Source organism: Garra rufa, chromosome 12 (genome assembly GCF_049309525.1).
Source record: "Garra rufa chromosome 12, GarRuf1.0, whole genome shotgun sequence".
NCBI lineage: Eukaryota > Metazoa > Chordata > Actinopteri > Cypriniformes > Cyprinidae > Garra > Garra rufa.
The window spans coordinates 10,749,432-10,761,885 of NC_133372.1; the positions used below are offsets into that span (position 1 = coordinate 10,749,432).

General features: G+C 35.4%; 1 protein-coding gene across 6 annotated transcripts in view; it reads right to left on the bottom strand.

The window, feature by feature from the left end:
• The window catches only part of scn1lab (sodium channel, voltage-gated, type I like, alpha b), a 51,983-nt gene that overhangs the window by 21,130 nt on the left and 18,399 nt on the right, over window positions 1-12,454 (bottom strand). For 3 of the 6 annotated variants that reach the window (XM_073851544.1, XM_073851543.1, XM_073851545.1), the window contains exons 11-16: window positions 9,682-10,020; window positions 9,465-9,594; window positions 8,603-8,841; window positions 4,838-5,011; window positions 4,266-4,622; window positions 1,351-1,842 (exon numbers count right to left, since the gene is read on the bottom strand). In XM_073851544.1, the coding sequence (XP_073707645.1) occupies window positions 1,351-1,842; window positions 4,266-4,622; window positions 4,838-5,011; window positions 8,603-8,841; window positions 9,465-9,594; window positions 9,682-10,020 (1,731 nt within the window). The remainder of the gene's footprint in view (window positions 1-1,350; window positions 1,843-4,265; window positions 4,623-4,837; window positions 5,012-8,602; window positions 8,842-9,464; window positions 9,595-9,681; window positions 10,021-12,454) is intronic. The other 3 variants (XM_073851547.1, XM_073851548.1, XM_073851546.1) reach the window with 2 other exon arrangements.

Here is a 12,454-nt window from a genome sequence, read left to right on the forward strand (position 1 = left end):
GAATCGACTAGCTTTCTTCATTCTAAGAAATGGATTAATTCTGCATTGACTGCAATAAAGTTTCCTGTTTTTCAAAGCTCACCTCTCCTCACACACATACACACACATGCACACTCAACCGCCTCCTGTTTTCAGGTAATTTAGCTCTGAATGCTCACTGATAGCTTGTACAAAGGAACGAAACATACAAGCTAATGTAACAGAAAGATGTTCGATGGGCTATTGATGTAAAATGATGATCTTGCTCATTCCATATGACTGAAGGTACTGCAAAGAAGCCCAGTGCTACAACAAAAACACAAAGTCATGTGGAAAACAACAAACCAAAACAAAAAGGCTGACAGCTGTCTCTCTTCGGTGCAAAATAGGGTTGTTTACGAGGGAGGGAAGGGCACAGGCATTGAGAAACGAAAAACAAAAGGGCAATCCGATCCAAAAAGAGAGATAAAATGAGAGAGAGACGAGAGTTTGGTCTGATTTAGATGACAAAGGCAGTCTCCATGGTTAGTGTGGGTGAGGAGGAAGGTGAGTCTCTTACAGGGCTCTTTCAGAGAAAACCTGGGGCTCGTCTGTCATAACGCTGCAATAACAGGTCACACACAGAGAGGAGATACACACTTCACATAACATGGATAATAACGTCTGCAACTTCAACACTGAACCACTTAAATTAGATATAGAAATAGTTAGAAGAGGGGAGAGAGAAAAGATTAAGCACAGTGACAGTACTGCTGGAAAGCATGGAAATGTGCTGGAATACAAACACACACACACACACACACACACACAGTTAAGCATACTCAATTTCACCCTGGGCAAGGATGCTGAATTTAGCAATTTCCTCAACAGCCTCATTCATAGTCTGGGATGCATGATGCTATGCCTGCTCAGTTGGTCGTAAATAATACACATTAGAGTGTGTGAGAGGTTGTGTGTGTGCAAGGCTGTGCATGTTTATGAGAATGTTGTACTGATATAATGAGTATACTCAGTGAGTCTACCTGCTACAGTGCCCAGAGGTTTGTCTTAACTAGCTGCAGATGAACAAGGTCAAACTGCCCTGAAGCCCATGGAATAGTAAAAAACACTCACTCACTCACACACACACACACACACAATGGGCTGCGGAATGATGCAATGGTAATATGACTCAACACAACTGTTTGTTCCCTACAGGGAAAGAGACATTGACTCCTGATGAATTACAAACAAACCTTAAACAATAAATTAAACTTTTTTTACATTATGTTACATAGCAACTCTCTCCGACACTGAAACACAAAATTTAGAACTGTGTTTCATGCATATTAAATTTGAAATGTCTGTTTAGCCATAGAAATCTGGGCTTACCTCTTTACTTCCCTCGACGTCGGACGAGTCGCTGCTGAAATCTTCCGTGTTCAGATTTTCAAAGTCTGACTCTCCCACTGCAATCGGTACTGTAACAGTGAGGCTGGGATTGTGTATGAACGACATGTAGTCGCCTTCCTCGATTCCATACTTTACGTGACCTTCCACTCCATTACCGGGGGAGACGCAACCCTCCTTCAGATAGTCTTTAGTGAGGTCGACGGTCACCGGAGCGTGATTGGACAAGCAGTTCTCCTTGCCGTCGCTGTGGAGGTCGTCTAGGGGTTTCTCTTCGTCTAGAGAGCGAGGTTTGGAGCCGGCCAGGCAGAGGCTTTGGAGGAACTGGCGTAAAGTAGACTTGATCAGAGCGAAACCTTTTTGTATTCTGCCCACGGCAATTTGCAGGTTGTTCATTTCACTGTCTTCATCTGTGGCGGCCAGGTTATCGGCACTGAAAGAGCTCAGCAGCAAGGCCAGGAATAGGTTCAACACCTGGCACACAACAACACACACTTTCAGAATCAGCAAGATCAAACAGATAAGATGAAAGGATTTTACTCAGAAATGATCATCATGTGTATGGGTAAATCTCTTTAAACCTATTAGGAACTTGTGGGTCAAAAGTTTTGGGTCAGGAAGGTTTTTATAAAGAAATACATACTTTTATTTAACAAGTATGCATTACATTGATCAACAATGACTGTGAAAACTTTTATATTGCTACAAAAAATTTAAAAATGTAAAAAAAAAACACTACCTGTCAAAAGTTTTTGGACAGTAGAAGTCTCTTCTGCTCACCAAGCCTGTATTTATTTGATCCAAAATACAGCAAAATCAGTAATACTGTGAAATATTTGTACTATTTAAAATGAGTGCTTTCAATTTGAATATATTTTAATGTGTCCTTTATTCCTGTGATCAAAGATAAATTTTACTCCAGTCTTCAGTGGCACATGATCCTTTAGAAATCATTCTAACGTTGATTTGCTGTTCAAGACAATTTTTTATTATAACTATCAATATTCAAAAAGAGTTGAGTAAATTTTTTTGCAATCTTTGATATACAGAAAGATCCAGAAATCAGCTTTTATCTGAAATACAGTGAAAAGCTTTTGTAACATTATACACTATACTATTTAAAAGCTTGGAGTCAAGAAGGCTTTAAATTGACCAAAAGTGATGACATTTATAATGTTACAAAAGATTTCTATTTCAGATAAATGCTGTCCTTCCGAACTGTCTATTCATCAAAGAAACCTGAAAAAAATGCCACTCAGCTATTTTCAATATAGTAATAATAATGTTTTTTGAGCAGTAAATCAGAATATTACAATGATTTCTGAAGGATCATGTGACTGGAGTAATGATGCTAAAAATTCAGCTTTGCAATCACAGGAATAAAGTACATTTTAAAATATATTTAAACAGAAAACACTTATTTTAAATAATACAAATATTTCAAAAGTTTAAAAAACGTAAAAAAAAAACATTAAAATATTACTGTTCAAAAACTTTTCACCGGTAGTGTAAATGCTGTTATTTTTACTATTTTCAACATTGATTATAATAAGAAATGTCACTTGTGCACGAAATCTGCATATGTGACCCTGGACCACAAAACCAGTCTTAAGTCGCTGGGGTATATTTGTAGCAATAGCCAAAAATACATTGTATGGGTCAAAATTTTTGATTTTTCTTTTATACCAAAAATCATTAATAAATTAAGTAAAGTTCATGTTCCATGAAGATTTTTTGTAAAATTCCAACTGTAAACATATCAAAATGTAATTTTTGATTTGTAATATGCATTGTTAAGAACCTAATTTGGACAACTTTAAAGGTGATTTTCTCAGTCTTTTTGATTTTTTTGCATCCTCAGATTTCTGATTTCAAATAGATGTATCTCAGTCAAATATTGTCCTATCCTAACAAACCATACATCAATAGAAAGCTTATTTATTGAGCTTTCATATGATGTATAAATCTCAGTTTTGTCAAATTTAACCTTAAGACTGGTTTTGTGGTCCAGGGTCACATATTAGAATGATTTCTGAAGAATCATGAATCAGAAAACAGTTATTAAATTGTAATAATATTTCAAAGTATTGCTGTTTTTCCAGTATTTTGATCAAATAAATGCAGCCTTGGTGAGCATAAGTGACAATGAAAAAATCTTACTGACCACCAACTTTTGAATAGTAGTGTATTAAAAAATTAAAGAAAATAAATGTCATAAGATGAAAATAACATTTTTAGTTTTAATTTAAAATCATAAATTTAGTCATTAATGTTTTTATCCAGCATGACATGTAAAAATACTGTAATACAAATATAGACCCACTATTAGAAAAAGCGACCAAAATATATATATTTTACCAAAAAATTACCAAATTACAAAAAAAAAACACTATACTAAACCCATGCATTATGATTATGAGAACAAATTACCATTATGAAAGTAAAATGTACTTAATTGTCATGAAAATGCAAAAAATCTAATTCAAATTATAATTTCTAATTTTCTTCTTTGTTGGAGGAAAATAAAAAAATGTCAATGGGATTAAATCTTACAACAGGATCATGGTCAATTCTGATTTGACTGAACAATTAAAAATTGCTTTGCTGACTCTAATTCATACTCCAACAGTGGTCTTGGGCTTTATGCTGATGAGCATGCTTGTAAAATCATGCAATAGCAAATATTTTGCTTACCGATGCCATTGTAGAACACCACATTCACATTTGCACTAATGATAATGGTTTATTTATTCCTTAAGTGTCTAAAAGCATCTAAACTATCTTAACAAGTACATGAAATGACTGAAGTTGCAAAGTAGGAAAGTGTTAATGGATCAAAAAAAGATAGAGGGAAAGCCTATCTTACAGGTGTCTACATATGGCATGATTGATCTTACCACCAAATTCCCAATGACCATGACCATCATGAAGACGATGAGACACATTGATTGTCCTGCCACTTCCATGCAGTCCCACATGGTTTCGATCCATTCTCCGCAAAGCACTCGGAAAACAATCAAGAAAGAGTGGAAGAAATCGTCCATGTGCCACCGTGGCAACTCACAGTCTTCCGAGATTTTGCAGACACACTCACGATAGTTCCTTCCAAACAACTGCATTCCCACCACAGCGAAGATGAAGACGATGATGGCCAAGACAAGGGTTAGATTTCCCAAAGCACCAACTGAGTTGCCTATGATCTTTATCAGCATGTTCAGGGTGGGCCAAGACTTTGCCAACTTAAAGACTCTTAACTAAGAGAGAGAACGAAACAGGCAATGATAGAAAAGAGATATTTTGTGATCAAGCCAAAATGTCAAGAAACCAAAAATTGGGTTTCAGACATACAGTGGAGGCCAAGTTATATTCGTGATAATTTATAATGAAAATAACAGTATTAAACTAGAAAAAAGCAAGATAGAATCATTTTCACTTCAAACAACTATAGCAATGTATATAATATGCTTACCAATCTAAAGGACCGCAACACAGAAAGTCCCTCAACATTGGCCAGGCCCAGTTCCATGAGACTCAGGCTCACTATGATGCCGTCAAAGATATTCCAGCCTTCTTGGAAGTAGTAATATGGGTCTAGAGCAATTACCTTCAGACACATCTCTGCTGTGAAGATTCCTGTGAATACCTGCACAGAGCCCGACAGGAACAAATCAGCACCTGAACAATCCTAACAACTACCAGGGGCGTCGTAGTTGGGTGAAAAGGGGGACTAAATTACCAGGGCCCCAAGTGGGGGGAGGGCCCCTGAGGAGTGAAATTTTATTTTCCTTTAAATATAATTTTAAGATCACAATAAATGTTGTTAACTAATGTAAATCAGTGATGCGCGGGTCAATGTATAAACAACCCTAATCCGACCGACGTTTTCAACTAACGCAACTCGGACCGCAAAAAAAAAAAAAAAAAAAAAAAAAGAAAGAAAGAAACTATTGTTGTACCCGACCCGCTTCCTGTCTAATATTTGCGACTGACACCAGCGATTATATGCGGCTATATGCGGTGGAGATTCGTTCACTGTCAAACATCATTTGGCATTAATTAGGTAATTTTGTCAAAATAAATGTTCTTGATTACAAGAAAAATACAGATTGTTCTTGTTGTGATTTATTTTGTCTTTCCTTTATACAGATTTAAATAGTTTCGTTTTTGAAGTACTCTAAATTATGTCAGTGATTCTACACGATTAAATATGATCAAGAATTATTTTATTTCGATCTACAGTGTAATAAGAGTTTAGAAAAAGATTAGCCTATAGCCATAAATAATATATATATATATATATATATATATATATATATATATATATGTAGACTACAAGCTTATTCCTTTTTTCTTAACTTTTAACTTCTTTTAAAAATTATCAAGAATATTAAATCGACTTAATAGGCTAGGTTAACAAATTTTCTTATACAAACATAATGAATGCAATTCAAAACGAAGTTTTTATAGATAAATTCAGGAATTATGAATATGACAAAATAATATTATTTTATATATATTAATTGTATAGCTATAATAGTTGTATCAAATGAATAAGGAAATTATAGTGCCTTGAATTTATTAAGTAATGTTTAATTTCGTTCATTTCGCTCTCTGGAAATGTAAAGAAAAAATACAGTTTTTACTTGGAATTTGTTTTTAAATCCCTGGTTTTAAACAAGCATAGACATGAGATCATTTATATGTTATTGCTTGAATAAACGTTTAAAATAGTGCTAGAAATTTTATAATTAAGGAAATTAAACAGACCTAGGCATTTGAAAAGACATAGTGAAATGTGTCTAATAATTCCAAAAAGAAAGAGAAGCATTGGACATAATCAGTATATTCGAGACATTTATTAGGAATACCATTTTCTTAACAATTTAAGATGCTGCATGTGTTTATCCAGTCTAATCAAAGTGTGCGTCTCTCCTGCGACTTTCCCAACAAAAATCCCACCCCCTCTCAGAAAATACATAAAACTGACATTACTATATGCGTTTAAAAGTCCTGTAGCCTGTTAAAATTTTACAATGGCATTGATCAGTTCAACGTGTTGGAAATCGGGCATTTTGTCCCGCGTCAGCATTTATTCAACATAGCGCTCAACATTCAAAAGGTAAATATTATTCAGCCAATAAAGTGTAGGTCTATGTATTTCATAGAAATAGTCTAGTACTATACAAACTACAAAGGTTTAATTGTCATCTTTATTTCAAACAACCATTATTTTGGATGACTCGTAACTGCGGGTAACTGTTTTGGATTTTGGATCAACACGTCCCCCTCACTTTTAGAAACAGGTGATTCTGTCCCCCGCACTTTTTTTTGACATACAGTACAGTAGTGCCAATATTTCCGCCCCTAGTCTCTGATTTGTTACTTAGATTTGAGTGAAGTAACATTTAGCCAATCACAGCGCGAATCTCTTGGGCGTCTGCCATGAGCTTCAAATCTTGTTGCTCTTGTAAACAGAATGTATTATACTGTATGAACATCACCTTTGGGTCACATGACCATACTGTCCCCCCCACGCGATCAATGTACTACGCCCCCCCCCCCCCTAAAAAAAAGGGGGGGGGGGGCCCTTAGCCGAGTCAGTGCACAGGGCCCAGAATTCCCAGCGACGCCCCTGACAACTACCAACAGAACTATAACTTTCAGCACAAAACTGTCAATAAGAACATTTACATAGTGCACTAAACCGTGTCAAACTACTGGAATTTTTAGTGTTTAAAGTCTGTGTAAAGCAATATTAAATATGCATTCTGGGTTCTGTCACACCACAGAAAAATGTGTAATTCATGTTATTCATTTGAAGGATTAAAAAACAAGTAAATAAAATAAGTTTAAATTCTCTGCTCTCAAACGTTTGGGGTGTGACCACTGTCAGCGCTGAAACCACACCCACTTGTGGGAAAGACACCGCCTCTCTCAACTGTCAAATAACGCTGCAACCTGAGTGGATGCTCCCTCCAGCAGCCTAATTGGATTTACACAGCCATACATGCATTTGCAGTTGAGGTCAGAAGTTTACATACACCTTGTAGAATCTGCAAAATGTTCATTATTTTACCAAAATAAGAGGGATCATACAAAATGTATGTTATTTTTTATTTAGTACTGACCTGAAAAGATATTTCACAAAAAAAGACGTTGACAACTGAGGGACTCATATGCAATTATTACAGAAGGTTCAAATGCTCACTGATGCTCCAGAAGGAAACACGATGCATTAAGAGCCAGGGGTGTAAACTTTTGAACAGAATGAAGATGTGTAAATTTTTATTTTGCTTAAATTTAATATATTTTGTGTTTTTAATTTAGTACTGCCCATCAGAAGCTACAGAAGATACTTGTTAAAGAATACATGTTTCCCAGAAGACAAAATAAGTTAAATTTACCCTGATCTTCAAATTCTCTTAATGCACAGGTTTTTTTTTTTTTTTGCCTATGAAGCATTTGAACCTTCTGTAATAGTTGTTAATGAGTCCCTCAGTGTGAAAATATGGATCTCAAAATCATACAGTCATTGTTGGAAAGGGTTAAAATACACAAAAATGCTTAAAAACCAAAGAATTTGTGGAACCTGAAGGATTTCTCTGAAGAACAACTATCACTAAACAAAAAAACAAAGCTGTGGCTCATTCAGGTAACAACACAGTATTAAGAATCAAGGGTATGTAAACTTTTGAATTTATTTTATCTTGTGGACTACATATAAACATCTTTCATGTGAAATATCTTATTCAGATCAATACTAAATAACATGCATTTTGTATGATCCCTCTTATTTTGGTAAAATAATCAAGGTGTTTGTAAACTTTTGACCTCAACTGTATGTAAGGAAGGCATAGCTAGCTAGCAAATTGTAGGCTGTAGTAACTAATGGTAATGCCAGTAACTGATACTAATGCGCTATAATTATTAAGTGTTAAGGAAGGGGCCATGATTTCAGGCCCACCCAAAAAATCATAAACAAAAAAAAAAAAAAAAAAAAAATTCTAACTCCACAATTCTACATAGTTCAGTGTTTGTAATGTGTTTTCAGCAATACACTTCTAACATTTATAATGTGTTTAGAAAGAATTCTCTAAATTGCATTTACACAGACTTTAAACAAATATTTTAATGCACCATAGAAGTTTGCTTGAATGTTTTTGTTGTACTGTTTTTATGCTGATTTAAATCAAACCAATCAAAAAATAATAAGAATCTGGCATTGAGAGCTCACCAGGTTCCCAACTGACAGCACATTGTTGAACCCATCTGTCATAGGGTAGTGTTCCATAGCCATGAAGAGGGTGTTGAGAACAATGCAGATGGTTATGGCCAGGTCTACAAACGGATCCATCACCACCATGTTTACAATCTCCTTGACCTTCAGCCAGGCTGGACAGCAGTCCCAGATCAGAAAGCAGTTGGCAAACTTGTACCAACATGGAGGGCACTTCTGCCTGGATTCCTCAAGTTCTGTGAACAGAAATCATTTACAGTTTAGACCTAATAAATGTGAAAAACTGCTACTTTTAAATAGCTTCAAATTATGGTTGAAAAAAAGCAACTGCCTGTATTGATGAGGTTGAGAGTGCATGTAAGGCATTCAGAAATAATCACACTGGTGTGGCAGCAGCTACATGACTTAAAGTCAGTGTTTAAAGGTCAGCAGATGAGTGTGAGAGTGGTGTGTGTGTGTGTGTGTGTGTGTGTGTGTGTGTGTGTGTGTGTGTGTGTGTGTACACCTGATATTCATCACGTTGTGGGGACATTTCTGATCTTATTAATTTTCATAGCTAACTGTATGTAAATTGTACTTGTACATTTTTACATGACAAACATTTGATAGGGTAAATCTACAGGTGAATGAGTTCAATATTCAGATACAATTGAACTAATTAATGATAATTTCAGTAAATCAGTAAATAACAAAAAACTTTGCCCATGAAAGCCACATTTATTTAAAAAATAAATCCAAATGGGACTAAAAATAAAAGAATATTACTGTATTTTCTTTATTTTATTATCACAGAGAACAGAATAAAACCATTAAGTCAAAAATTATTATATGTGTTTTAACACATTTGTGTGTTTCAGACCTTCCATAGTATTTGTCAGAATGCTGGCCACACTGAGAGCTCTTTTTCTGGCTACTGTCTCATCCAGATAATCAGACGGCTGGTGTGATCCGGAACGTTTTTTACGTGCCTCAGACTCAGTGGTCGTGCCCTAGAATAAAAAAAAACACATCATAGGGATTAAGTATATTATTGCTAACATAAAGTGTAGTATCCTTTGGCATTTCAATTGCTTTACCTCAGGTAATAAACGTCCGATTGGTGATGTTGGCACAGATGTCCCACCCACCAGGGAGACCACTCCATTGCAATCGACCGTACAGTGCATTTTTCCATTGGCTGGGAGCATGATTCTGGGAGCAAGGCTGCAGTGACTGACAATGGAACTTCGTCTCTCAATACAACGAGGTACGAAGAGTGATCCACGGCGACTGTCGCTATCCTCAAACGTGCTGTGCTCATCGTCCGCAAAATCATTCTCTGAGCCGAAGTCTCGTGCTCTACCACGGAAACTGAACAGACTCGCTCGACTGTTCCTCCTTGGGGAGAAGAGAGATCCACGAATGCTGAGAAGAGACTGTAAAAGAGATAAAAACAATCCCAGATTAGGGATTGATTGATACACTGGTACTGATACAGTTTATGTGTCCAATAACCAAGGGAACAATTCAAGAAAATCTATATCTGTATCTGATTGGATAAATGGCATTTCTTGCTGAAGACTCACTGATAAACTAAATGAGAAATATTTTTAAAGGATTGCCTTTTTGTGCTGCTTGCACATTGCTGCAATAATCATAAGCGAAATAAAAGTTGGTGCAAAAGTGTGTAAAAACTGACTTCCTTTGTTTCTCTATGTTTATGCCATGTGCTCATATTATGTCATATTTCAAAACTGCTAAGGACGTAACAATATAATCAATATTGTGATATCATGATAGTAAAACTGTTTGATCGTGGTCACAATGACGATATGAAACAATAGGTCTTTGGGGCAATAAGTGTAGTTTTTAAAATATATTTAAACTTCTTATTCTAACATAAAAGGTCTTTAAAGCTGTGTTTTGGGCCATTATTCTCTGACACAGTATCTGTCAAATTAAGTAAAACCGAAAGGACAATATGGCTTAATCTCTTCATCAAAGCGAAGCGCACACTTCGTTCAGGTGGTCAGGTCATGATCCGGTGTTTTCCACGCCTCAGAACGGCTCAGTCCAAAGTGAATGAATGCAGTGAACTCGTTTATTGCATGTGCTGTGAGTTTAGTGGACGATTGGGAACACAATGGCCACTAGTTATGCTTTAATTTCGTGGCAGATGATTAAAGCATTTCACTAGATTTGTAGTAAGAAGCCTGTTTTCACTAACGCTGCAGTTTTCCTTCAAAATAAAAGCTCTCCTGCTGTTTCCATCAAAATAAAAGATAAAAGGTGCATTAAGAATTGCTGACAGCTAGCGGTTTAAATGGGTAACGTTTCTGCAGTCCAAATTCAAAATATCTCTTTCAAGTCTAGAAATTAGAAAAGAAGTAGTTTCCCTACTATAGTGTAAAGCAAAAATAATATGCATATGAAATACTCATTTTCATTTATATCGTAATGCAATTGTTTATTAATATATGGCTATTACTGTCATTGTTTTTATTATTATTAATATATTCTAATTGGTTTGGCTTACAAAAACACCAGTGTGAATGTAAATTAGACTGAGATAAATAAAAAGAGGGTTGAGTCCCCTTTAAAGCTCAAGTTAATTCACTGACTTTTTTCTGACTTAAGCTTTCTTAGTTAAGAACATGAATTGGAGCTCTTATTTGAAACTCTCAAAGTGCTTTAGATAGAAGAATTTAACTTTTAAATGTACAAAATTCTTCATTTTTTTTTTAAATATCGCAATAAATATCATATAGTGGACTTCATATTGCAATATTATCGTATTGTAAGATTTTGATATCATTACATCCCTTAAAAAATTTGTCTCATGGTAGATTTACATTGTGAATAATGTTGAAGATTAGTTAGCATGCACATGCCATTACCCTTTGCAATGGTAGCATATATGTTTTATGTTTTATAATGGATTTCTGGTGGATTCAGATTTGGTAGAATTAAAGGGTTACTCCACCCCAAAATGAATTCTTATCGCTTCATAAAATTCAGATTGAACCACTGATGGCAGATGGACTATTTTGACCTTTCATACTTTTTAGGGTCTTGACAATGGTATTTACTCGGCAGTCAATGGGACAGAGACAAGCCCCCCGGTTTTCATCCAAAATGCGTCCATGCGGACCGTGAAAGCTTTTGACATATTTAAATAAAAAATTTTTTTTTTTTTTTATTTAACCTTTATTTAACCAGAAAGAGCTCTCTGAGATTAAAAATCTCTTTTACAGGAGTGTCCTGGCCAAAATGTGCAGCAGTACAATCAACAACATCACAGATAAACATCACACAAACAGACTAAAAACACTTAAAAACAGTTGCATATTGTTAAATCAACTTCCATTTGCCGGATAACTGATTTAAAATGATCTAGAGTCAGCAGATTTTCTAATTTTAATTTTGATTGGAGGAGATTCCATTCAAACGGTGCTGCATACATAAAAGACTTCTTACCTAGCTCAGTTCGGGTAAAAGGAACAGAAAGAGTGTAACAATTTTGCGAACGAAGAAAGTATTTCTTGATAATTTTCTGTTGCATAAAACAACAGAGATAGGAAGGCAACAACCCCAGGATGGCTTTGTAAATAATTAAGTACCAGTGCATTTTTCTTCTGGTAGATAGAGAAGGCCAACCTACTCTGTGATACAAAATGCAATGATGAGTTGAGGATTTACAGTCTGATATGAACCTTAGAGCACCATGATAAACGGCATCTAAGGAAGAAAGAAGATAAGAAGGTGCAAACTGATATACAACATCACCGTAGTCAAGGACCGAGAGAAAAGTAGCAAGACTAATTTCTTTTTTACATTGAAAGAGAAGCAAAACTTGTTCCTGAAATAAAA